Source organism: Vitis vinifera, chromosome 6 (assembly GCF_030704535.1).
Source record: "Vitis vinifera cultivar Pinot Noir 40024 chromosome 6, ASM3070453v1".
NCBI lineage: Eukaryota > Viridiplantae > Streptophyta > Magnoliopsida > Vitales > Vitaceae > Vitis > Vitis vinifera.
The window spans coordinates 8,053,519-8,079,682 of NC_081810.1; the positions used below are offsets into that span (position 1 = coordinate 8,053,519).

The 26,164-nt window shown below is 34.6% G+C and overlaps 1 protein-coding gene and 1 long non-coding RNA gene across 5 annotated transcripts; one reads left to right on the top strand and one right to left on the bottom strand.

Moving 5' to 3' along the window:
• Nucleotides 1-495: 495 nt before the first annotated feature.
• LOC100262223 (UDP-glycosyltransferase 87A1) lies at nucleotides 496-2,474 on the top strand. The gene is made up of 2 exons (XM_002273949.4): nucleotides 496-1,141; nucleotides 1,377-2,474. Exons 1-2 carry the CDS (start codon nucleotides 661-663, stop codon nucleotides 2,252-2,254), a joined length of 1,359 nt encoding a protein of 452 aa, XP_002273985.1. The 5' UTR covers nucleotides 496-660; the 3' UTR covers nucleotides 2,255-2,474.
• Nucleotides 2,475-19,760: 17,286 nt separating this feature from the next.
• Nucleotides 19,761-25,006, bottom strand: LOC104879525 (uncharacterized). 4 transcript variants are annotated; one of them, XR_009465850.1, is made up of 4 exons: nucleotides 24,583-25,000; nucleotides 24,408-24,504; nucleotides 22,081-22,170; nucleotides 19,761-20,857 (listed from the first exon to the last, which is right to left on the bottom strand). It is a non-coding gene; the product is annotated as an uncharacterized LOC104879525 (long non-coding RNA). The 4 variants fall into 4 exon arrangements; XR_785925.3 differs by lacking the exon at nucleotides 22,081-22,170; XR_002030235.2 differs by having other exon boundaries at nucleotides 24,408-25,000.
• Nucleotides 25,007-26,164: the final 1,158 nt, after the last annotated feature.

Here is a 26,164-nt window from a genome sequence, read left to right on the forward strand (position 1 = left end):
AAATCAATCGTGCAAGACACAATATGAAAAACCCTATACAAATGTAAAAATTACGGGGCAAAAACCATAAAGTTTAATTTATGATTTAAAAAAAAGTATTCAAAATGCATGATATTCCTAGATTTTACTACCAATGCAAGACATAGTAATCTAGGAAAGTGTAAATCAAAATAAATGCGTGGAACAAAATTATTATAATATATGTGTAAAAGTACAACGAAGATATATAATTTATGTTTAAAAAATAACTTATTTTAAGAATAAATTATGAAAAAAGCTAATTTATAAATAATAATAATAATAAAGCTTATTCTTTGAGTTAAAAATCTGTTTTCAACGAGAGTTTTCAAATAGGATCTTTGTTTCTAAATTTAAAAAACAATAATCGGAATAGAGACAAGAATGGAGGCAGTGCCTGTTGGTCCCATTGTTTTTTTAACATCCATGAAACGATGAAGACATGGTTACGATAGAAACGTGGATGACTGGTTATGACGATGATAGAAAAAAAAAATGATATTAATGAAAATTTATGTAAAAGAAAAATATTTAAATCTTTTGAAGAAATTTTGATGACTTTTTCAAGAAGATAACTGTCTTCTTGGCCATGGCTTCTGTATAAGGAGATCCTCTAAGACTTGATCGGAGTGAACGGTCTACATGGAGTCCAGCGCCGTCGGTTGCCACGTGGTGGCCATGCCTTTTCCAGGTAGAGGCCACATCAACCCTATGATGAACCTCTGCAAGTTACTAGCTTCCAGAAGAGCTGATATTCTCATCACCTTCATCGTCACCGAGGAGTGGCTCGGCTTCCTCCTCTCCGACAGCAAGCCGCATAACATCCGATTCGGTTCCATTCCCAACGTCATTCCATCCGAGCTTGTTCGCGGCGCCAACTACCTAGCCTTCCTCGACGCTGTAAGGACGAAGATGGTAGACCCGTTTGAGCAGCTCCTGGTCCGGCTTGAGCCACCGGTGACTACTATAGTAGCTGATACTCTTCTATTCTGGGCGGTCGATGTGGCGAATCGTAGAAATGTTCCGGTGGCATCGTTTTGGGCCATGTCGGCGGCGTTGTTTTCGGCGTTTCTTCATTTTGATCTTCTGGTTCAAAATCGGCACTTTCCGGTGAATTCCTCAGGTGTGTAATCATCATAAGAGCCTCTTAGGATTTAAGAATAACCCAAAAATCAATTTTTCAGAGAAGGTTCAGTTGCATCTTTGGATTCAGATCGGACTACAGAATTCATAAAACCCATTTAATAAAAGGGTTGAATAGAATCAGATCGAATCAGTTTAACAAGCGAATCTGAAAATTTTTTAAATTAATTCAGATGGGTACTGAAACTGTCTGTGTTTTCGTGTATTTATTATAGAGAGTGGAGATGAACGAATCGATTACATTCCGGGAATCTCTTCAATTCGCATTGCAGATCTTCCAGGTTCCATATATTGGAACAAGCCATTCTTACCTATGATATTGGAAGCTCTGTCATGGTTGTCCAAGGCGCAGTACCTTCTGTTAGCTACCATGTATGAGCTTGAAGCCCATGTGGTTGATGTACTAAAACCAAAATTCCCGTTCCCCATCTACATCGTTGGTCCTCTCATACCTTACTTCAAGCTTGGAGACAACTCTATATCAACAAACCAAAATGACCTCCACTACTTGAAATGGCTGGACCTTCAACCTCCTGGTTCCGTCTTGTACATCTCTTTGGGAAGCTACCTTCCAATTTCGACTGCCCAGACGAATGAAATCGCAGCTGGGTTGCGCGACAGTGGTGTTCGGTGCTTGTGGGTGGCGCGTGAGGGAACTTGCCAATTCAAAGAGATTTGTGGTGAGATGGGGATGGTGGTGCCTTGGTGTGATCAACTGAGGGTCCTGTCTCACTGGTCGGTGGGTGGGTTTTTGTCACACTGTGGGTGGGGCTCAACCTTTGAAGGTCTTTTTGCGGGTGTTCCTTTTCTTACTTTGCCCATGGCTGCAGATCAACCTTTGAACAGTAAGCTAATTGTGGAAGATTGGAAGATTGGGTGGAGGGTGAAGAGAGAGGTGGGGATGGAAACTATAGCTAAAAGAGATGAAATTGCAGGGCTGGTGAAGAGGTTTATGGACGGGGAAGGGGAAGAGGGTAAAGAAATGAGGAGAAGAGCAAGGGAGCTTCGGGAGATTTGTCAACTAGTAATTAAAAAAGGTGGGTCATCTGATACAAGTCTGGATGCTTTTGTAAGAGACATTTCCCAATACTAGAGAAAGTATTAATCAAGCAGAGTGATGTATCGTGTCTCCATTGATGAGAAGATGTGAAGCCTGTAACATATTGCATGCACAAGACAAATATTGAGGAGGGCGTTACTTACTTGGGTTCTTTCTTCTCACTGTCTATATTGCCTCTTTCCAAAATGAAGCATTTGCCTCGATGATCTTCATCTATACACGTGAGAAGGAAGGTTAGCCTTTACCAGCAAAATTCTTATTCTTGGTAACTAAAATTTTATTGGACTAAAAATTTACCCTACAACAATACTTAAAAAAGTAGAGAATATTATAAAACTAAACTCCAAAACCTAGAAATTAAACTTGTTTCATGCTTTGTGTCATTCTTTCTTTTCGTTTTTTTCCATAATTCTAAGTTTATGGTTGTTTCCACAAAGTTTGAAGGAAAATGCAAGGAAAAGTAGAAAAAAAGAAAAAGGGAAAGAAAAATAAAAAATAGATTTTAGATTATTAAATCATTTTTATATACTATTTCAAAAAAAATTCACTTATTTAACTTTTTTTTATATAAATATTAGATAATTTAAAATTTTACAAATTTCTTAATAATTTTAATTATATATTTATTTTCTTTTATATTTTTTGTATTTTTCATAATAAAACCAAAAATAAGAAAATTATTTTCTTTAACAATTTTTTTTCCTAATACTTTTTGTAACCAAACATAATTTAAAACTTTTTTTGAAACAACTTCTCAAATGCTGAAAATATGAACTCTTATACAAAATGTATAGGTTTACATTATCTCCTCAAAATTAGTTTAATTTTTTTAAATTTTAATATAATAAAAAAAATTAATACCTCTATTATTTTTAATTAATTTTACAAAATCATTATATTTTCAATATAAATTTTTAAAAATCATCGTATATTATGCATAAATTGCTATTAAATTTTATTTTTGAAAACAAAAAGTATCTAAATGGATATTAAGTTAAGACAATAATTTTTTTTTTAATACCTCGATTTTTTAATCAATTATTAGACAAGTTTGACATTGTAAAAATAAAATTTTTTTAAAAATATTTTACATTTCAATCACAATTCATAGCCCTTTAAAAAAAAACGTATCCAAATCATAATATTGACATCTCAATAAAGAACATTAAATGTAAAAGTTAAAAGCCATGCAAGTGGTCCAAACCCCCCACAACGATATACTATTCCATCTCAGACAATATATATGTCTATGGCCCATAATGTCGTAACGAAAACCCCACACACTTAGACCCCTCGTGAATGCCCAACATCGCTGGCTTGATGGTGCCCCACCCATGTGAAATATCTTCCAATCAACCACTCTTCTTCACTGCATGGTGTCCTCTCAAGAAAGGATAATGCTTTTTTGTTTTCTATTCAGATAATAGACCAGATGCCCAATCTGAATTTCCTCCCCTTGTCTTCTATTCTATGATGCCATCCCATCCCTCACCTTCAAAATTAATGGAATCCACTTTCCACTTTTCAATTTTCAATTTCCAACCCCCTTGATGATCACCTTTTGTAGTTTTCCCTTTACAATATTCCCCACCTAACTTGATTTAATTTATTCCATTATTTGCTTTCTAAATATGAAAAATTATTGGTAAAGGAACTATATATTAGTATATTAGCAAATACATTGATGGAATATGGTTGCATTAACATCATCCCTTTTCTTGTGATGTGGGTCTCATGGGAAGGTGCCCTAAAAAGTTGTCAGGATTCAGGAAGGATAAGGTTTAAATATTGTATGATTGGAATATGTTGATTTTTCTTGACTATGATGTAAATACTTGGCATTAATATTATAAGATGATTCAAAGCATTGATCGGCAAGTGGGTAAAAATGTGAACTTTTTATAGCACAAAATTTTGATTATTTATGTATTGGGTTTGTCTCGGTGCTTAAATGTAAATCATATGACACCCATTTGATTGTATATCAAATTTTTAAAGCCTTGTTTGTGACGTATTTAGATGAATTTGAGTAGGTGCCCACAAATGTATAGAAAAATTAGGAGTTAGGTGTAAGTAAATTGTATAAGGTAACAAGAAGATAAGATAGAAATATAAAGAGATACAAGTTAATAATAAAAAGAAATGGAGATTATTATTGAGAGGAATTCATTGTAGTATAAAAAAATGTGATGAATCAGATCGTAACATATGTGTGTTTTGGTTTTATCATTTTTTATAAAGTTCGATTTCATTGCTTTATACTCTAATTTCATTTTTATGTATTTGATCTTATTCAATGATCTAAATTTAATCGCACACTTTTAATAGTAGATATGTAATTTTTCATATGTACCTCTTTTTTACCTTAAAAACTTTCTTATCAAAGTGTGGTGCTCAAGCATTGAGGTGTTTGGATGGATACTTTTGAATAGTATGATGCTCAGATAAGTAAGCCACCCCAAGTAGTATCACCCATTCAACCATATTTGCCCAAACGGTCAATTATCATAAATAGGTTTATTATGCGCTGTCACGCCCCAAGACTCACTCCAAGGGCATGACGGTCATTTCACACTTTAAACCCGAAGGCTTACAGTGTAACCTGACCCAAACAATTATCTTGTAATTGGAAGTTACCAATTACCAAATACCTATTCAGAGTAGCGGAACAAAATCTAAAATCCTCAAAATTCAATTTCAAAACTAAAACATCCACTATCCAAAATCCATTGTCCAAATATTTGCAAACTTAAACAATTCAAGTACTAGAACAAATTTCAAAATCTCCAAAACTCAACTTTGATCTAACATAAAATTTGAAGGATTAATATCCAAATAACTTCCAAATACCAAGGATCCAAATGAACATAACTAACAGTTAAACAAAATCTAACATAAAATTTTAAGTCAAATCCTAATGATGATCATTCCTCAGCCTAGCCATCACTCCTCACCCGAACTAAGAGTACTTGAAAATTTTTCAACAATTGGGAATGAGTTCACAGCCCAATAAGGAATATTAATGCAGTTCATAAATCAAATATTTTCATTTCAAATAGGAGATATCATTTTTTTTTCTCATCAAATTTCAGAGTTTCAAAAATACCAATATATTCAAAATTCAACCAACCATTTTCATATCAAATTCAAACACTTTCACATAAGATTCAATCAAATCTATTCAATTTTCATTACTCTAGTTATCAAATATCAAATGCCCAGTTAGGTGGGACTTTTCAAATGGGTGACTAGCCTCAAATTGTTCCTAGTGGACGAAACCAAACACTACTAGTATTAGTAACCTCTAACCAAACCCCTAGAGGCTGGGGTCCAAATCAATTACATTCCCACCATGAAATGTAAAGGTCAACTATTATATCCCGTTGACAAGGGCCAAATAAACCAGAGTGATGTTTTTGTTCAAGTATTCAAATTTACACAACATAATATCTCCATATTTTGTGTCATAAATAAAACAAAATATTCCAACATGATATTTAGTGCAAAACAGTTTGATCCATGCATGGTAACAAAATATCATTTTCTTTTCCACAATTCAAAATAACAGATAAAATAATTTAATTTTATAAATATTGTATTAACTTCCCTTACCTCAAAAGAAGCCCTTGAAAGCTTGGGAGAAGAATAATTTTGAAAAAAAAATCTACTCTTCACCTAATATAACATAAGAGAAACAATTATTACTATTTATTTATAATTTAACTAATCTATTCCTTATTAAAATAAAACTAATAAATTCCCAATTTGTTTCTAATAACACATTACTAATTTAATTAAATTACAATTTTATTTCATTATAAAATTTTATATATATATATATATCTATATATATATATATATATATATATTGCTAAATCTCTCATTCTATTTATTACAAAAAAAAAAAGACTATTATTACTATTATCTTAATTATTAATCTAAAACTAAATATTATTATTTTAATTAACCAATTCAAAAGTCACTCAACCATTACCTAGTTGTCTCGAGTACACCAAACCAAAAAGCAAGTTTTTTTTTTTTTTTTTTCCATTGCCATCATCATGATTCATTTTATATATATATATAAAAGGCTTCCTTCCATTTGGCACACGCCCCTTTTCTTTTTTTTTCTCCTTGCTTCCAGTAGCACAGTACACGCATACGCCTTTTTTTTTTTTTTTCCTTCCTTCTTTCCTTCCCATGCTGTGCACACGCGTTCTTTTTTTTTTTTTTTTTTTTCCATTTTCTAATCCCTTCAACCACAAATAATAATATATTTATTTACTCTTTTTTTTTCTTTTTTCTTTTCTTTTTTTTTTCTTTTTAAATTAACCCTAACCTAAAATCGAAACCTTCCAAAGAAATTTTTTTTTTCATCTAATAAAACTTAAGATCTCCCAAATTCCAATAATAAAATCAAAATCTTAAAATTTTTTATTATTTTGATTTTAAAACGAATTAAAAATAAATAAACTAACCCTAATCTAGATTTGGGTTTTCCAAAAGATATCTAATGTGTTTGAAATTAATCAATGAATCTAAAATATTAAACTAGGGGTTAAAATCTTATCTATAGAGATCTGTTCTTCAACCCTGAAATCTGACTCCAACCTACGTTCTCTGAAATTCTGCGAACAGGAACTCTATTCAGAAAAGAATAGGAAGAAATAGAATTTCTAATTTATACCTAGGGTATTTATTCGTAAAATTACACTTTTACCCCTTTTTCTTTTTATTAAATTAATTAATTAACTAATTTAATTATTAATAACAATTTCCTAAATTACCCTTAAAAGAAAATGCTTGGGCATTACATGCGCCATCAACGGATTAACCTAACAATTGTTATGTATTGATAGTAGTACATGTTAGGGGATTAAATGTTAAAATAAAGAGATGTTATAATGGCCTAGGGGAGCTTACAAAGCTCATTTTATATAAGGATTAAAGAATGAGAATTAAAGATATGCACAAACTCTTCCAAGAAATCAATTCTAGAAACTTGAGAGCTAACCTAAGCATCGAATGTCAAAATCCAGAACCAACACAAAGTATAAAGAAATAGTATTTTTAATTTTTTTTCTATATGACAAATATTGAAAATTTTGTGGGATTAAAAGAATTGGCTGTAGCATAGAAAAATCCATAAGAATGATCTAAAAGTCGAGTTTTCCTTAAGGGGGTGATTTTACTTTTTTTTTCTAGAAGCAATGCAGTACTTTATAAAGTGAATAAAGTATCCAAGAAGTTTTTGAATTAAAAACAAAAACGTCATGATTATTAATTTTTTAAGGCAAAATGACAATTTGTTGATGTAATATGCGCTTAGAAATAACTTAATGTTAGTTATAACAATAGCCGTAGATTTCCTATATATGAAACCATTTGGTGTTTAATAAACTTTTAATAAATTTTTTTAAAATATTTTAATATTATTTTTAGTAACATATATAGTAAAAAAAAAATTTAAAAGAAGATATTGCGAAGTATTAATAAAAAAAAATCATGTTTTTGGCTAAAAGTTAAATACATCATACCATCTTATTCACATATTCACCTATTTTATATATATATATTTAAATTCATATAAAATGACGGAAATACTTTTTTTTTTTTTCAATACGACACCGTAACTTTATTTCTTATTTATTTATTTTTGTTAGTTTACTTTCTTCATTATCTTTATCTTCATTTTATTGAAAAAAAAAAACAAAAAAAGAGGCCAAGATGACAAAAATGAGAGGAAAACAAAAGAAGAGAATATATAAAAAATAGGATTAGAGTTTTTAATTGTGTATGTGGAATGTTGGAAGAAAATGTATTTTGATAATTTTATATAAAATTTATGATAAAAAAACTCTATTATATTACTCAATTTCATATGTTTTCACATGTTAACACATTCTAAACAAGTTATCCTCATGTATTTTATTTAATGATCTTTCCGTTAAGCCAAGTGATTAAAACCTTAAATTAAATCTCTATTACAACAATTGATGGAATAGAAATTGAAGGCAAATGAAAAGATTAAATTTTTTATTACCTTTTACGGTTGTGATGGCATTTTCAAGAATGACTTATGTTAATCCTAACGAAATAAAAAGATTAAATTCTCAACAATGACTTACGTTAATCTTAACGAAATAAAAAGATTAAATTCTCATTTAAGTTGTTTACGAGTATGAAAAATATTACCTTTTAGGTTTGTAATAGTAATTTCAGAAATGGTTTTTGTTATGTCAAGTAATTAAAACCCTAATTAAATGAATAGATTAAATTACTATTTAAGTTGATTATTAATATTGAAAATATTAAATTTTGAATTATCTTTTAGATTTGTGATGATAATTTCATGAATGACTTTCATTACATGGAGTAATTAAAACCCCAACTAAATGAAAATATTAAATTCTAATTTAAATTGATTATTAGTATTGATAAAAGTATTTCTAAAAATAAAAAAGTTCACGTAACAAATCCCAACTAAATGAAAATATTGAATTTTCATTTAAATTGATTATTAGTATTGATAAGGGTATTTCTAAATATAAATAAATAAAATAAACAACTCTTACTACCAAATGATGAATTTTGGAAAAGAGATTTCAATCTCACAGGAAATGACATGTTGATCGGGGGTGATTGGCTCCCAGCAAGCACATATAAGCAATTTTGCAAAAAAGAATTGATTGATCAAAATCAAACCTTTGTCAATGGTGACACCAACACCTACAAACAGATCTTCACTAATGGTGGCAGCAGAGTCTCCCATAGTAAGCCTTTTGCGAATAGTGATGGCACAGGTACTTACAGTCAAGCCTTGGCTAATATCGGCCTAGACATCTACAGTCAGGCATTGGCTAATGGTGGAAAAAAGATATTCTCTTGTTAGTAAATTCAGTGGTTCAGAGCCACCATTTTCATAGGCGTTCAGGGCTCTAGATGCTACGAAGTACTTAGGGTTGGGGTTGACATGAATGACTCCAAGTTGTAAGCTCAAGACTCTAGATGCAATGAATAGCTCAAGGTTGTGGATGACATAAATGATTCCGGGTTGTGAGCTTAGGGCTCTATATGCTATGAACAGCCAAGGGATGTGGTTTACATGAACGACTCTTGGTTGTGAGCTTAGGGCTCTAAATGCTATGATCAGCTCAAGGCTATGGATGACATGAACAACTCTAGGTTGTGAGCTCAGGGCTTTAGATAATATGAGCAGCTCAGAGCTATGGTTGACATGAACAACTTTGAGTTGTGAGCTGAGGACTCTAGATATGAATAGTTCAAGTTGTGGTTGACATTAATGACTTCTGATCGTGAGCTTGGGGTTTTAGATGTTATGAACAACTCAGAGTTAACTCAGGTCGGGGGTATATTTAGGAATTCTAGAATCTGGGCAAGCCTAGTCCGAACCCATCAACTCCATACATGTACTTAACAAAAAGAATTAGAATTTTCGCACATACAAATACTTTTCAGATTAAAGCTATCTACTTTTCAAGCTGTGATTTCATCTAATATCAACAAACAGTTTCAACTTCAAAGAAGTTAAATTATTCAACACTTGATACCCCCATCTGGGTCATCGAGGACTAGCTTCTTAAAATGGTTCGAACGGGTCAACAAAACAAGTAGATTGAAGATTCAGATAAGGGTGTGGTCGTGTGGAAACTAGAAATGACTGATGAACAAAGAAAATAATGAAAAAATGGAAGGAGAAAAAGGAGAAAGAGGAGTCTACCTGAGGGTGGGTTGTGAAAAAATGGCGGTGGCGGAGCTTGAAGGTGGAGGTGGCTCGAGCTCCGATGACTGTGAAGTGAGGAGTATGGAAGACGACGACCTCCTCAAAGATGTTCTCGTTGGTATGAAAATGGAGGTTATCATATTTTATCTCAATCAATTAAACACATATGTATATATTATAAACATGAAATTCCTCTTTCTCAATATCGGTGTCCTAAAACACCTAAGGAGAAAAAGCACATTCAATCAATACCCTATGCCTTTGTAGTGGGTAATCGTATGTATGCGATATTATGTACTAGGCCAGATATTTTATTTTCAATGGCTATGGTGAGTAGATATTAGTCTAATACAACTAACATTTTCCTAAAGAAAGAAAAGATGTAGCGGATAATTAACAACCTATAGTCGTTTATGTCATCCACAACCCTGACTTGTTCAATGTATCTAGAGCCCTAGGCACATAACTCATAGTCATTCATGTCATCCATAATTTGAAGCTTGTCATAACATCTAGAGCCTTGAGCCCAAGACCTAGAGTCATTCATGTACACCAGAACCCTGAGCTATTCATAGCATCTAGAGCCCTGACCATATGTATTAGAGTGATTCATGTCATCCACAACCCTGAGTTGTTAATAGCATATAGAGCCTTATGTTCATGACCCGAAGTTGTTCATGTCATCCATAGTCCTAAGCTGTTCATAGTATTTAGAGCCTTGAGGTCGTGGCTCGAAGCCATTCATGTCAACCATAGCTCCAAGCTATTCATAGCATCTAGAGCCTTGAGCTCACGACCCGAAGCCATTTATGTCATCAACAACCCTAAGCTTTTCATAGCATTTAGAGCCCTTAGCTCATGACCAATAGTCATTCAATTCCACCATAGCACTAAGTTATTCATAGCATCTAGAGCCTTGAGCACACTACCCGAAGTTGTTCATGTCATCCACAGCCCTAAGCTATTCATAAAATCTTGAACCCTGAACTCACGACCCAGAGTCATTCATGTCATCAACAACCATCAGATTTTCATAGCATCAAGAGCCCTCAACTCACGATCGAGAGTCATTTATGTCCACCATATTCCTTAGCTATTCATAACATCTAGAGCTCTAAGCTCACAACCCGAAGTCATTCATGTCATCCATAGTGCTGAGTTGTTCATAGGATCTAAAGTTGTAAGCTCTCGACCTAGAGTCGTTGATGTCAACCACAACCCTGAGCTTTTCATAACATCTAGAGACTTGAGCTCACATCCTCGATTTGTTCATGTCCACCAAAGGCCTGAGCTATTCATAGCATCTAGATCCTTAAGTAGACAACCCAGAGTCGTTCATGTTATCCATAACTGTAAGTTATTCATAGTCTCTAGAGCCTTGACCTCTCAACCCAGATTCATTCATGTCATCCATAGCCCTAAGCTTTTCATAACATTTAGAGCCCTAAGCTCATGAGCTGGAGTTTTTGATGTCTACCACAACCCTAAGCTATTCGTAACATCGAGATCGTTAAGCACACAACTCAAAGTCGTTCATATCATCCAAAACTTTGAGTTGTTTATAGTATTTAGAGCCTTGTGCTCTCAACCCAGAGTCGGTCATGTCAACCACAACCTAGAGCTGTTCATAGCATCTAGAGCCCATAGTTGATGACCAAGAGTTGTTCATATTATCCACAACTTGAGTTGTTCATAGTATCTAGAGCCTTGAGCTCACAACCCGAAGCCATTCATGTCAACCACAACCCGGATCTATTCATAGCATTTAAAGCCCTGAGCACACGACCTGGAGTCATTCATGTCATACAGAGCTTTGAGTTGTTCACAACATCTAAAGCTCTAAGCACACGACCTGAAGTTGTTCATGTCATTCACAACTCTAAGCTTTTTATAATATTTAGACCCCTAAGCTCACGAGTTGGAGTCGTTCATGTCAGTGACAGCCTAGACCTATTCATAGCATCTAGAGCCTTATGGACATGAACCGAAGTCATTCATGTCATCCATAGCCCTAAGCTATTTATAGCATCTAGAGCCCTAAGCGCATGACCTGAAATTGTACATGTCATCCATAGCCTTAAGCTATTCATAGCATCTAGAGCCCTGAGCTCATGACCATGAGATGTTCATGTCAACCAAAACCCTGATCTATTCATATCATTTGGATCCCTGCACTCATGACCCAAAGTCATTCATGTCATCGACAACCCTAAGCTTTTCATAACATCAAGAGCAATCAGCTCACGACTTGGAGTAGTTCATGTCAACTACGGCCTTGAGCAATCCATAGCATCTAGAGCCTTGAGTTCCTGACCGAGAGTCATACATGTCATCCACAACCCTAAGCTTTTCATAGCATATTTAGCCCTGAGCTCACAACCTCGAATCATTCATGTCAACCATAGCATTAAGTTGTTCATAGCATCTAAAGCCCTAGGCTCACAACCCGGAGTCATTCATGTCATCCACAACCTTAAGCTTGTCATAACATCTAAAGTCTTGAGCCCATGACCTAGAATCGTTCATGTACACCACAACCTTAAGCTATTCATAGCATCTAAAGCCCTGACCACATGTACTGAAGTGATTCATGTCATCCACCACCTTGATTTGTTAATAGCATATAGAGCCTTATGCTCACAACCCAAAGTCATTCATGTCATCCAGAACTTTGAGTTGTTCATAACATCTAGAGCCCTGAGCACATGACTTGGAGTCCTTCATGTCAACCACAACCTTCAGTTGTTCATAGCATCTAGAGCCTAGAGCTTGTGACCCAAAGTCATTCATGTCATCCATAACCCCGAGTTGTTCATTGCATTTAAGATCATAGGCTCACGACTAAGAATCATTCGTATCATCCTTAGCCCTATGTTGTTCATAGAATCTAGAGGTCTCAACTCAGAGAATCCTGAGTTATTCATATCATTCATAACTCTAAGTTGTTCATAACATCTAGAGCCCTGAGCTCACAACTCGAAGTCATTCATGTCAACCACTGCCTTGAGATGTTCATATCATATAAAGCCTTGAGCTCATGACCCGAAGTCATTCATGTCATCCACATCCATGAGTTGTTCATAAAATTTGGAGCCATGTGCACATGACTAAGAATCGTTCATATAATCAACACCTCTAAGCTTTTTATAGCATCTAGAAGCCTAAGCTCACAAGATCCGTAGTTGTTCATACCATCCATAACCCTAGGTTGTTCATAGCATCCAGAGTCCTAAGCTCATGACCAAGATTCATTCATGTCATGCACAATCCATAGCAATTCTTAGCATTCAGAGTCATAGGCTGACAACCAAGAATTGTTCATATCATCCTCAATCTTGAGTTGTTCATAACATCTAGAAGTCAAAGATCATGGGATCCCGACTTGTTCATATCATCCACAACTCTGAGTTGTTCATAGCATCTACAGCCCGGAGCACATAACTCGAAGTCCTTCATGTCATCTATAAAATTGAGTTATTCATAGCATTTAGAGCCCTCAACTCACGACCTAGAGTTGTTCATAACATTTAAACTCATAGGCTCATGACCAAGAATCATTCATATCATTCTTATCCCTAAGTTGTTCATAGCATCTAAAGGCCTTACTTCACAGGATCTCGAGTTGTTCATATCATCAATAACTTTGAGTTGTTCATAACATCTAAAGCCCCAAGCTCACGACCAAAAGTCATTAATGTCAACCACAACTTGAGCTATTCATTGCATCTAGAGTCCTCAACTCACAACTCGAAGTTGTTCATGTCAACCATAGCTCGGAGCTACTCATAGTATCTAAAGCCCTGAGCTCACAACCTGGAGTTGTTCATGTCATCCATAGCCTTGAGCTGATCATAGCATTTAGAGCCCTAAGCTCACAACCGGGAGTTGTTCATGTAAACCACAACCCTTAGCTATTCATAGCATATAGGCTTCCATCAATGATGGAGATTTTGAGAGCTCAAGACTCTAGACGCTATGAACGACTTTGTTTCGTGAGCTTAGGGCCCTATATGCTATGAACAGCTTTGGGTGGTGGTTCACATGAACGACTCTAAGTCGTCAGTTCAGGGCTCTATATGCTATAAACAGCTCTGGGCAATGGTTGACATGAATGATTCTGATTCGTGAGCTCTGGACTTTAGATGTTATGGACAGCTCAGGGCTGTTAATGACATGAAAGACCTTGAATCATGAACTTAGGGTTGTGGATGACATGAATGACTCGGGGTTTTGAGCTAAGGGCTACATATACTATAACATCTTAAGGTTGTGGTTGACATAAACGACTTTAGGTCGTGCGTTCAGGGTTTTAGATGCTATAAACAACTCAAGGCTATCAATGACATGAGCCACTCTAGGTCTTAAGCTTAAGGTTGTAGATGTTATGAATAACCCTAGGTTGTAGTTGATATAAATGACTCCAGGTCGTGAGCTCACAACTCTGGATGCTATTAAAAGTTCAGGACTATGGATTACATGAGCTACTCTTGTTCAACCTTCTTATAAGTAATAACTTATCCTTCTTACTCATTTTCTCTTTTACTTCCTACTGATTGTGATGAGAACAATGAAATCAAGGTTAATGGCATATTGTTTTTCTATTGAGTGCTCTAAATGTTATAATTTTTGTATAATGGACATGAAGATATCTGTCTATCTTAGTTTGTGGAGAGTTAGTCCAAAATCCAATTAATTGGGATCAAATTGTAGGTTGAATCATAGGCCATTTTATTTTCTCTCTTCTTCCTTGAACTGTTGTTCACACAATATTCTTATTTTTTGCGATTTTCTTGGAAGTAACCTGGTGTTCCTTAATAGATAGGAATGTGACTCTCATAAGTGGGTCAATGTTTCATTGGATTGAGTTTGTTCATACTTTGTTGAGTATTTGGCATAGGCTTAATTATAGCTTATCATAGTTACTATGCAAAACCTTCTTTAGCCATAGGCTCTAAACAGGGATACATGTTCTATTAAATTCTTTGGATGTGAGGTTTTGTTTTAAATATCCTCTACCCTTATGAACTTGAATTCTAAAAATATTTGGGTTGTTCTGGGAAGTGATGCTTTATGGCTGTAAGCCCTAAATAGGTAAAATGGGGTGTCAACTTTGGGTTATGTTACATGGATTTAGGTCTGGGTTCTGGTATGAGTATGTGTCTAGGTTTTTTATCCCTCAGATTCCCAAATTTTAGGATTCAGCAACTTGACTGGAAATGATCTTAATAGCTATGCTGGTAAGAGATTAAATTTGTATTACTAGATATCAAGTTAGCTTATTCATGGTTTGGTTGCATCCATAAATCATAATGTAGACCCCCCCCCCCCAGAGGATGTTTTTTTTTTTTTTTTTTATGTTTACTCTTCTGACCACCCCGGGAATTAGGCTGATGGGGGCGGCCAGATTAGACGTGATGCAGAGAGTAGGTAAAGGTGGTGGCTTGCTCAGGAAGAAAGGGGGGGAACTGAGAAGGAACAGAAAGGGGGTCTTTGACAGCTTGGATGGGGGGGGGGGGCGTTCCAGAGAGGGGGGGATTGCGGGAGAAGAAGAGTGAAGTTCGGAGAAGGAAAGAAGCGCCTCTAGGTATGGTTTTTTATGTTTTATCTCCTCATTACCTGTTCTTTGTTCATCCTTTGCCGCTTCTGGATAGATTTTTATTGGTTTTTTTAGCATGAATGATAGACGATTGCATATATATTCTCGTTGGTTTCTCGGGTTGTCATGGGTCGGTCGACGTTGCCACTTCTCCCTTATTATTATTATTATTTTCCTCTCTCTATGTCCCTCTGTTGTCGTTTCCGTTCACTACTTCCAAAAACACTCGTACCAGAACACGAAGTGAAGGGCGCCGAGAGGCAAACTTTTCGGTGTAGCCGCCGGGATATCGGAAATGAGGAGATCCACTATAGAGGCGTGCGCAAGAGGCCGTTTGGCAGGTTTGCCGCCAAGATCCAGGACCCACGGAAGAAAACTCGGGTCTAAAACACTTTCGACTCTGTGGAGGATGCATCTCAAGGCCAAGACTAATTTTCCGTCGACATCTCCGACGTTTCCGTTAACCATGCCGTTTCAGCAATCGAGTCAATATCAGATTCAAAATGAGAATCACAATCACCAGCATCAGCCTTAGAAGCCAACCACGAGCAGTAGCAGCACCATGGAGTCTTCTAGTTGAGAGGCGCCATCTCCGGGTGTAATCGTCGGTCTTTCGGCCCCAGATCTCAATCTGCCTCACCCCGTCGCCGCCAACCAATTTGATTTTTCTGCAGCTCATTACCCTGTAGTCGGCGTCCTTCCTATTGCGCTGCCACTGTTCTTCTCCAAGCCATTTTCCCGTCCAAAGAAGCCCAAATACCCACTGCCATATGTCTGACTTTTAAAAAATATATATAATAATAATAATAATAAAATGAAATAAATGAATAAAATACAATAAAATAAAACGAGATAAACATCATTTTCGAAACAATCTTCTAAAGTTTAATTTTAAAATTAGTTTGCATAATTCTAATTTTTGAAATTCTATTTTTTCGTAGCTCCAATTTATTTATTTATCTTTATCTTTATAAAAACAAAAAATTAAATTCTCATGATAATTTTCTAAAGTTTTAATTTTGAATTTAATTATCCGGGATTCAAATTCTTAAAATTAATTTTTCAAAAATTCCACAATTCCAAACTTAATTTTTTTAAAATATCACATTCGAATAAGTTTTCAAAACTCCCATTCCCTTTAAATCCAATTTTCAAAAATTTTATTCCCAAACAATTCTTTAAAATTCCATTTTCTTAAATTTAATTTTCAAGCTTCCTTTTCAAAATTCCGATTTTAAAATTTGATCCCAATTTTCGAAATTCCAATTTTTACATCAAGTTATTCATTATCCTTTTATTCATTTATTTATTTGTCTATTTTGAAACTCAATCTATAAACAACTCTTCAAAATTCCGCTTTCTAAATTTAATCCCAATTTCAGAAATTCTAATTTTCCCATTAATTTATTTAATCATTAGTATTTTATTTATTTATTTCAAAACTCTATTTTAAATCAATTCTTTAAGACTTCCGATTTCCGAAATAAGTCCCGAAAATTCCCATATTCACATTAATTTATTCAGTTATTATTATTTTATTTATTTATTCTAAAATTCCATTTTAAACAATTCATCTAAATTTCCGGTTTCCGATTTTAATTTCTAATTCCAAAAATTCCAATATTTACATTAATCTATTTATTTATTATTATTTTATCTCATTTATTTATTTTAAAATTCCATTTTAAACAATTCATCTAAATTTCCGACTTTCGTTTTTAATTTCTGATTCCAAAAATTATAATATTCACATTTATCTATTTAATTATTATTATTTTATTTATTTATTTATTCTAAAATTTCATCTTAAACAATTTCATTAAAATTTTCGACTTTCGAATTTAATTTCTAATTCCAAAAATTCCAATATTCACATTAATCTATTTAATTATTATTATTTTATTTGTTTATTCTAGAATTCCATTTTAAACAATTCTTTTAAATTCCAATTTCCGAACTTAATTTCCAATTTCCGAAATTCTAATTTCTTTCTAATTTAATCTCTAAAATTCCAACTCTTAAATTTATTTCCCAAGACCCCCGATTTTCAAACAAATTCCAAGAATCCAGTTTTCACTCAAATAGTTTTAATTCTATTTCAGCTCCTAAATAATCTTATGATTTTCTTGATTTTACATAAGCAATGATGAATTCTTCATGATCCCGAAACACGAAATTTGTGAGACTAGTCCATGAATAATAAATTGGGCTTTGGTGAGGGCCCTATGTTTGATCCCTTTTGATTGTCAATTGTCGTGCTTAATGTATTTTGCTTGAGTCTCGTTTTGCACTCCGATATGTATGGGTTATATTTTGTATTCATTAATTGTGCACTAATCCTATTTCTTGATAGCGCATTGTGGCTCATGGCCGAGGTACGCATCCACTCCCATTCTAGTCAATCTCCATTGCATGTTTTTTTTATTTTTTATTCCCATATTGTGCATGATTTAGGTGAGTATCCATTGACTTTGTCATTGATTGCCACATCAGTTTCATTGTATTAGTAGAGACCCAACTCTAGAGACTTAGAAGGGTGCTACGGTTTATAACCGTACCTTCCTGATAAGTAACCTAACCCCCGAGTCCGATCCGGTTTTTCCCAGATCACCTTTTCCAAAATAAGGAGTCGCACTTAGGGTTTTCTTTCTTATTTTGTTACCCTTTAAAAAAATAAAACAAAAATAAGTGGCGACTTCAAGTCATTTTTAATCAACGAATCAATTTTTCAAATAAAAAATCGAGCTCGCCATTCGAGTGGGAAACGCATGAGCCGAAATGCGGGGTCCACACATAATATCAATTTTTATTGACGCAATTCGAACACTTGTTTGGTCAAAACAAAAAGAAATATGTGTGTGTGTTTGTGGGGGGGAGGGGCGCACGCACGCACGCGAGTGTGAGCAGCCCCCACATGTATTTTATAAGATTTACAAATTTTGATGCACAATGTATACACATATATTAGAAAAAAGAAAATTAAGATTCCATGATCCAAGCTAAACCCTAAATGGCCTACCATGGAAATGAACACAAAAATAATACACCTTAAGGATAGATTATGAACAATTTGTGTGTGAGTTGTGTTCATTCCTTGCAAATAATAATTAGTCCTTGGCCTTCCAATCAAGGGAAGGTTTCCCACTACTTTTAGATGATAATCCCTCTCATGTTTCAGTTTGAATCAGTTGAAAAATGGCTTTCAATCTGGCTCACTCTGAAATTACTAGCATTAACATGTAAACTCAAATTTGAAATAGAGTCTGGTCCTCTGGACTGACCAAACTATGATCATATTCTTGTGGATCTAATCACTATTAATGTATCCTAATCTCATAAAGAATGAAAAGTGTTTGACAGAGTTAAGCCCACCTGTTTCTGTAATAGAATCAATCGTCTTACCAAATCTTAATCCTAATCCTAGACCCCTAAAACACGAACACAAGCATTGGACATTGGGCATCCAGGTTCATGAGTCATATTCTCAAGCAGGGATATATATAGATATATCTAAAGTTCATATATACTGAACACAAGTATTCATCTTTTTCTTTTCTTTCCTTTTTTCCCTTCTTCCTAAGAGAAAGCTAGTCATTTAGCCTTTTATCCTCACCCTTTTGTAAGCATTCAAACTGGTGTGGCACATTAATCATTTTGGCAAGTATCTGCCACAGAATTAAGTGTCCTATACAAAAAAAACCTTAGTGAAAAGTGTTTTGTCTAATTCTATAAAATGAAAAACATAAACAAGTATAACAACATATACATAAGAAATCACATTGCATACTACTGAAAAAGATGCCTATTCTTTTTATGTTCAAGGAATCGACTTTGGTTTAAAAGAAAGAATATATCCACCCAAAATCCGAAACACTTTCTGTTGAACATATCTGAAGGATCCTAACCAAGACTACCACATAACAAATATTTCAAATTTAGTCATGTGACATGTTCATACTTCATGCTTGTAGGGTCCCAAAGCAGCCAAAGATTCATGTATTGAAGGATTTGTTGTTTGTTACAGGCAGATGAAGAAAGACAAGAAGTACTTCATGGACAAACTCTCATGTGGAATATCGAGGATGAAACGTGACAACACCATTGAAGAGCTAACAGGGCCAGTAACAACCTTTGTATCATATGGAGAAAGGATGCATGGAAGCCTTGAAGAACTACTTTCTTGCAAGAGTAAGCAATTACCAATATGAAAAATATACTACATTCAAATAACCAAACAGTTCTAGATTGAAAACAGTTAGAATACCCTTTTCTATCAAAAAAAAGAAAATGATGAAAAATATATAAGTTTCTTAAGAAACTCTCTTTAAAATTTGCTTTTATGGTGTAGCTCACATCCTTTTTTCCCCCTCATTTTCAAGCAATTTCTGGAAAAACCAGAATGAGTGAAGTGCTAAGCGGTGATGGTGGTGGAGAAACCCCATGGAATAACTCAGGAAAATCTACATTTTCTAATTCCTCATCTAGTGAACAGCTCATTCTGTGAAGTAGCATATCCAATTCTAGCCTTGCAAACACTGAAGCCTCAAGTTCTAGCTTCAACGAGACAAGATATTCCCCCTGGGTTACCAAGAAGAAGAAGCCACTACAAATGCAGAACAAGAAACAACAGAAGAGCAATCCGCATTAGGGGGTCCAAATGAAGAAGAAAAGCAGCATAAAAGCAGCAATGATCAGATGAGTGAGTTCCAACCAGAAGAGATACTTAGAAACTCCAGTTGTTCAATTTGCGAAAACAGAAGGCCGAAGATCGAATGAAAAAAGGACTTCACTTATGCAGAGCTGCAAGCAGCCACAGAGGGATTTGCCTCAGAGAACTTCCTATCAAAAGGTGGATTTGGTCCTGTCTACATAGGACGGCTGAAGAATGGGATTAAGATTGCTGTTAAGCAACACAAACATGCAAGCTTTCAAGGAGAGAAGGAATTCAAATCTGAAGTAACTGTACTCAGCAAGGCCAGACATGAGAATGTGGTAATGCTATTGGGATCATGTTCAGAAAGAAATCATAGGCTGCTTGTTTATGAGTTTGTCTGCAATGGTTCATTGGACCAACATCTGTCAAGTAAGAACAAACCAAACACAGAAGACTAGTTTAATTTATACTCCTTTTGCATCACATTCAAGACGTTTTGTTCTATTTTACTGACAATTATAGAGAACTGAAGCCTATCCTAAGAGCGGATTTTGCTGAAATGACACAGAGCATAGCTGCAGTCCACTCGGTTGGAAAAATAGGATCAAAATAGCTTTGGGAACTGCCAAAGGTTTAGAATATCTGCACAAAAACAACATCATTCACAGAGATATGAGACCAAACAACATTCTCGTAAACCATGATTACGAAGCACTGGTAAGAATCCAAATATATATGCAACAGAACCAACAACACATTGATTCATTTCAATGGCCAGAATGGTTCCAATTAGGTGAACTGGTTTGATCCATTGGCTCATCCTGGATGCTGCCCTATGATCAACCTAGTACTTAAGCTTACATCATTGAGGCTTCATATCATTTATATTGAAAAAAAACTAATCACAAAAACAAGTCTAATTATCATTACTTCAATTAATGTATCAGCTAGAAGATTTTGGTCTTGCAAGAACCCAACAAGAAGACTCAGATCATTCCTCAGAGACGATAGTTGTTAGGACATTGGGATACGTTGCACCAGAATATGCAGAAAGTGGGAAAGCATACAAAAGGACTGATGTTTATTCCTTCGGGGTGGTGCTGCTACAGTTGATCACTGGGCTGGAGACAACAGACAAGGAACTAAAAGGGAAAAGCCTAGTAGAGTGGGTAACAACCATGTGACATGTTTATTACTTATTATCAAATTCCTGGTACCAAATTCCATACTGCAGAAAAGACCATTGCTCAAGCATAATAAAATTCAAGCAGATGAGAAGTTGAAAGTTAGTCATATGTTTTATAAAGCCCAGTCATATAACTAAAGTTGCTGAAGCATATCATTAAGTAACATCTAGATAAAGAAGGGAGCTTTCATAGCTAATTTACCTCATATTTCCTACTAATTTTCAAGAGGCTTATGCAGTTTTTTGCCACTTCTTTTGCAGGCAAGGCCACTACTGAAAGAAGGGAACTACCCAGATTTAATTGACAAGAGGATTGTGGATTCTCATGATGTCCACCAACTCTTATGGATGGTTTGCGTGGCAGAAAAATGTCTTAGCAAGGATCCTCATAAGCAATTACCTATGGAAAATGTATGTGTAGCCTAGGATAAGTCTATTCACTCTATGCTTGTTCTTTCATCTGCATTAGCTTAATTTTGATGAGAAAGTGGATGTTTTAAGGGAAAAAAAAAATGCACAAACAAATCCCTGTTGTTCATTTTGATTACAAAGAGAAAGGAAACTAGGAATCTTATTAAAGCTTTTTCACCTTTTCCTCCTATTTCTCACTAATCTAATATTATAGATAAACATATAGCAAATCTAGTACCAAGAAAAACCAAGGGAACTCACTAATCACCTGTTCTTCATTTTGTATCACCATAGGTGGTTGATGCTCTATGTTATATAATGGGCGGCAACACATGTTATAGCATCAAAGGCTTCTCCCCTGGACTATCAGATTCAGTTAGTAATCATCCAGAGTCCCCTGAATCACAAGGTGAATGTAGAGCAACTAAAAAAGAAAGCTTTAGTTCAGAAACTACAAGGCTCAGTAGCACAACTCAGATGAGTGGATCTCTTTCACCAACTTGGACAAATACCAGTCATCTATCATCATGGACAAATACCAGTTCTTCAAGAAGATCAAGCACATCAACAAGTTTTGGACGATCCTCTTTGGCTACTAGTAGTAAAAAGAAGAAAGAAATATCACATGATGGAGTTGGATTACGTTATGAGGACATAGTCAATTAGTTTGATGTCTAAATTCAGGTTCTGTGACAGATAATGGTTGCTAATTATACATTTTATCTCCCCTTTCTGGCATATTCTATAGGATACATAAGTTTCTCTAACTTCTAATAATTAGTTTAAAGAACATTTTCTCTGTAATTACTGTCAATAATGTCTTCTCCAAGGTATCAAATAGAGGAGCATTTCATAAGGAATTTGGTAACTGATGTATGTTATTGCTGTTATGCTTTTTGATTTCATTGTTTAGAATATATGTTTTCCAGGTTGTTTCCAGGTTTTCTGGTGCAAATTACTGTTCTTTTTTTTCCTTTTTCTCATTCTAAATTTCTTTGTTTTTGTAGGCGTTAAGATTGAATGCACTCCCTCTCCTTAATTGCATGACTTGATCATGATTTATTCTCTTCTTAATATGTTGAAATCTCCATTTGAGCCCAACCGAGTCTTTGTTCAAAGCTTCTCTAAATTGGTGGTTTCTGATGATTTTAACTTGTATATATTTGCAACACAAGCACTTGCACTCACCAATGTCCAAATTGACTGTTTTGGTTCCAAGAATCCCCATTCCTTGCCAAAGACTATTAAATAAAGGAATCATAGGCACCAAGAACTCTCATCTACCTCCTACATTCTAAGATCCATATTTTCACCTTCATACAATCTTGAAATCCAAACACTATTATTCACAGGGTTCTTGGAATGGAGTGTTGGCATCGATGCACCAGAACCAGATACAGCTGATGATAACCTAGCCCATAAAAATGAATACAAATAATTCTTGATAGAACCCGGTCGTTCAGGGCAAGCCAATTGTTTTCTTCTTATATATGCATCTAGTGGCCTGAGCTCATGGGATCACGAGTTGTTATACAAGACAAGTGTTGGAGTCCCGTTAATAAGGCATGTGGCAATTTATACACAATCGCCCTAATATCCTAACGGTACATTGGATTGAAACAAAAAGTGCTTGTGCAACATTTAAAAGATGCTGGCTTACACTCAACCACTGAATTTTGTTGAGGCATGTCAACACAATAATGAAAAGATAAAATCCTCTTTTCTAGAAAGAAATCTGAAAAAGAAAGCTCAAGGGCATTGTCACTATGCACAAATTTAATTTTAACACCAAATTGAGTATGAACAAGATTATAAAATGCTGGAAATACATTGATAACATCAGATTTAGCATGCAACAAGTATATTTAGGTAAATCGGGAAAAATCATCCACAATGGTAAGAAAATAACGAAAACCTTCATGTGTAGGGTGATGAAAAGAATCCCATTTATCAAAGTGTAGTAATTCAAAAGGAGATGATGAAACTGTATCTAAAGTTGGAAATGACAAACGTTTTTGTTTAGCTAGATGACAAATTGAATAATGAGAAGGGTGGCCAACAAATTGTTTTAGATTTAATACATCTTTTAAAGACTGGAGCCTAACATAAGAAGGGTGACCGAGACAGTAATGCCAAAGCTCGCGTATGGTCTTTGAGGCAATATTACAAATAATTGTGACACGAGAAGGAATAGGAAAAAGTTTGGTAGAATCCAAAACATAGAGATTGCCACTGTGTCTACCCATCCCAATCATCCTCCCCTGCGTACAATCCTAGATAAAACAAGCTTCAAATACAAAATGCATTGAGCAATGATGATATTGAGTGAGGACACTAACGTAAAGAAGATTAAAATGAAACAGTGGGACATCTAAGACATTTTTGATAATGAAATGATCAACAATTCAACAAACCCTACCCTAGTGATAAAAACAGAATGTCTATTTGGAAAAGTGGCAGTGGAATTATGTGATGGAGAAGAGGTTTTGAACAATTGCAGGGAATAACACACATGGTGTGTTACCCCAATATCCAATGCCCAAGAATAAGATGGAATCAAAATATGAGAAATAGAAGAGGAAGGAGTCAATTTACCACTGAAATAACACATGAAAGGACCTCCCTATTGTTGTGATTCCACTGAGGTAGTTGAGCTATGTTGTAGCAGGGAGCTAGAAGTTGTTGACATTGGCTGGAGAAGAGATTAACCAACGTCAATTCAAAAGGAGTTGAATTGTTAGAGAAAATAGAGGTCTGATATGGCCATGACCTGGTGTATTCTTCGATTTGAGCTTATATCCCGGTGGGTATCCATGTAGCTTATAACACTCGTTGATAGTATGAGCCCGGAGCCCACTGTGAGTGCATTGGGGATGCTGACACTTCCTTTAAGGGGAGCCATGAAATCACCATGCTATTACAGCAGGTCCAAGCATTGAAGAGAAGATTGTTTGCTGTCACACGAGGAATGGTGCCATCGACAAAACCGACTTTGTTCTTTGTCGTCAAATTAAGCCATCATCATCGTTCTGCTCCAGGTGTTGTAATTTCTCCCATTCAAAGGTTGCAAGATGTGAATGAGCCTAGGATAGTCCTCATTCTGAAGATAAAATGTTCTATTGGAATCCTCCATTGGTGACATCTCGAAAAATCTAACCACAGCACGTGATGAAAACAAACAAAGACGAGCAGAAGAAAATGCTTTGATGCCATATTAGTTGTTTTAGATAAAATACAACTAATTTATTACAAAAATACCCTATTACTTTATTACAACCATATGAGATTTGGATGTGGGGCAAACATCTCCGCTTCCGACCTCTTGTGAAAACAACCTCACCTTCAAATTATAACTTCAAAGGCTTGGATAACAATTTTGAATTACGGTTTCAACAATGTATTTCAATTGAGTTTCTATCTTTTCAATTGATTAATGAAAATAATTTTACCAATTTTTTATGTGATTATTTTTTGCATTGTGTTTCTTTATCAATGGAAATTATATATTTATTATTTTCCACAAACTAAATAATATTTAAAGTTCGTTTGATAGTAATTTTAGAAAGAGCTTCTAACCTTTTAAACAATTGAAAATTATTATTTTTCAAATATTAAAAAGACTATAAACGCTTTCAAGAATCATTGCTAAATACGCTCTTATTCAGTTATTCTCCTCCTTTTCTTCATGTACAATTTTCATATTCTATTGCATTTGTTCGATATTGTTGAGCACATTATGGCCTATGGCTTTAAATTTGTTTTTTGGGTTGTATTGTTGTGTGCATGCATATGCAGTCACAATGATTGAATACGTTTGTAAAATTGTTATTTTGATCTAATGTCATTGGTTCAAGCTTAAAATTAGTATTGCTTGTCTTGATCTGTTCCATTTTCTTTGTAAAATTAGTAGTTATTTTTTTTCCCTCATAAGATTTCATTTTCTTTTTGTTAAAACGAAAAGGGTTGTTTTTACTTATTATTATTATTATTATTTCTTAGAAATTAAACAGAGGGATAGTGTCCCAAATGAAGTGAAGGGCGGTTGTGGTTCATTCAAGGCCCTTTCCCCCTCCCAAAGTAAGTCATTTATGGTGATTTTCTATCTCATGTTATGATATGAATTTCTATGGTAACAAAAAGAACCGTGGAGATTAGTCTAAATTTGGAATTTATCCTGGATGCACTAAGAAAACAAAAGGATGGGAAAGGAAAAAATAATAATAATAATTGAAGTTGTGTCTCAATGGTTTTGTTTTCCAAAAATGTATAGTGAATTGAGAGCTAATGAGAGGATTTAATTTTAGGGAAAAGTGGGTTTTGTCTCACTAATATAAAAATATATAGAAAAAACC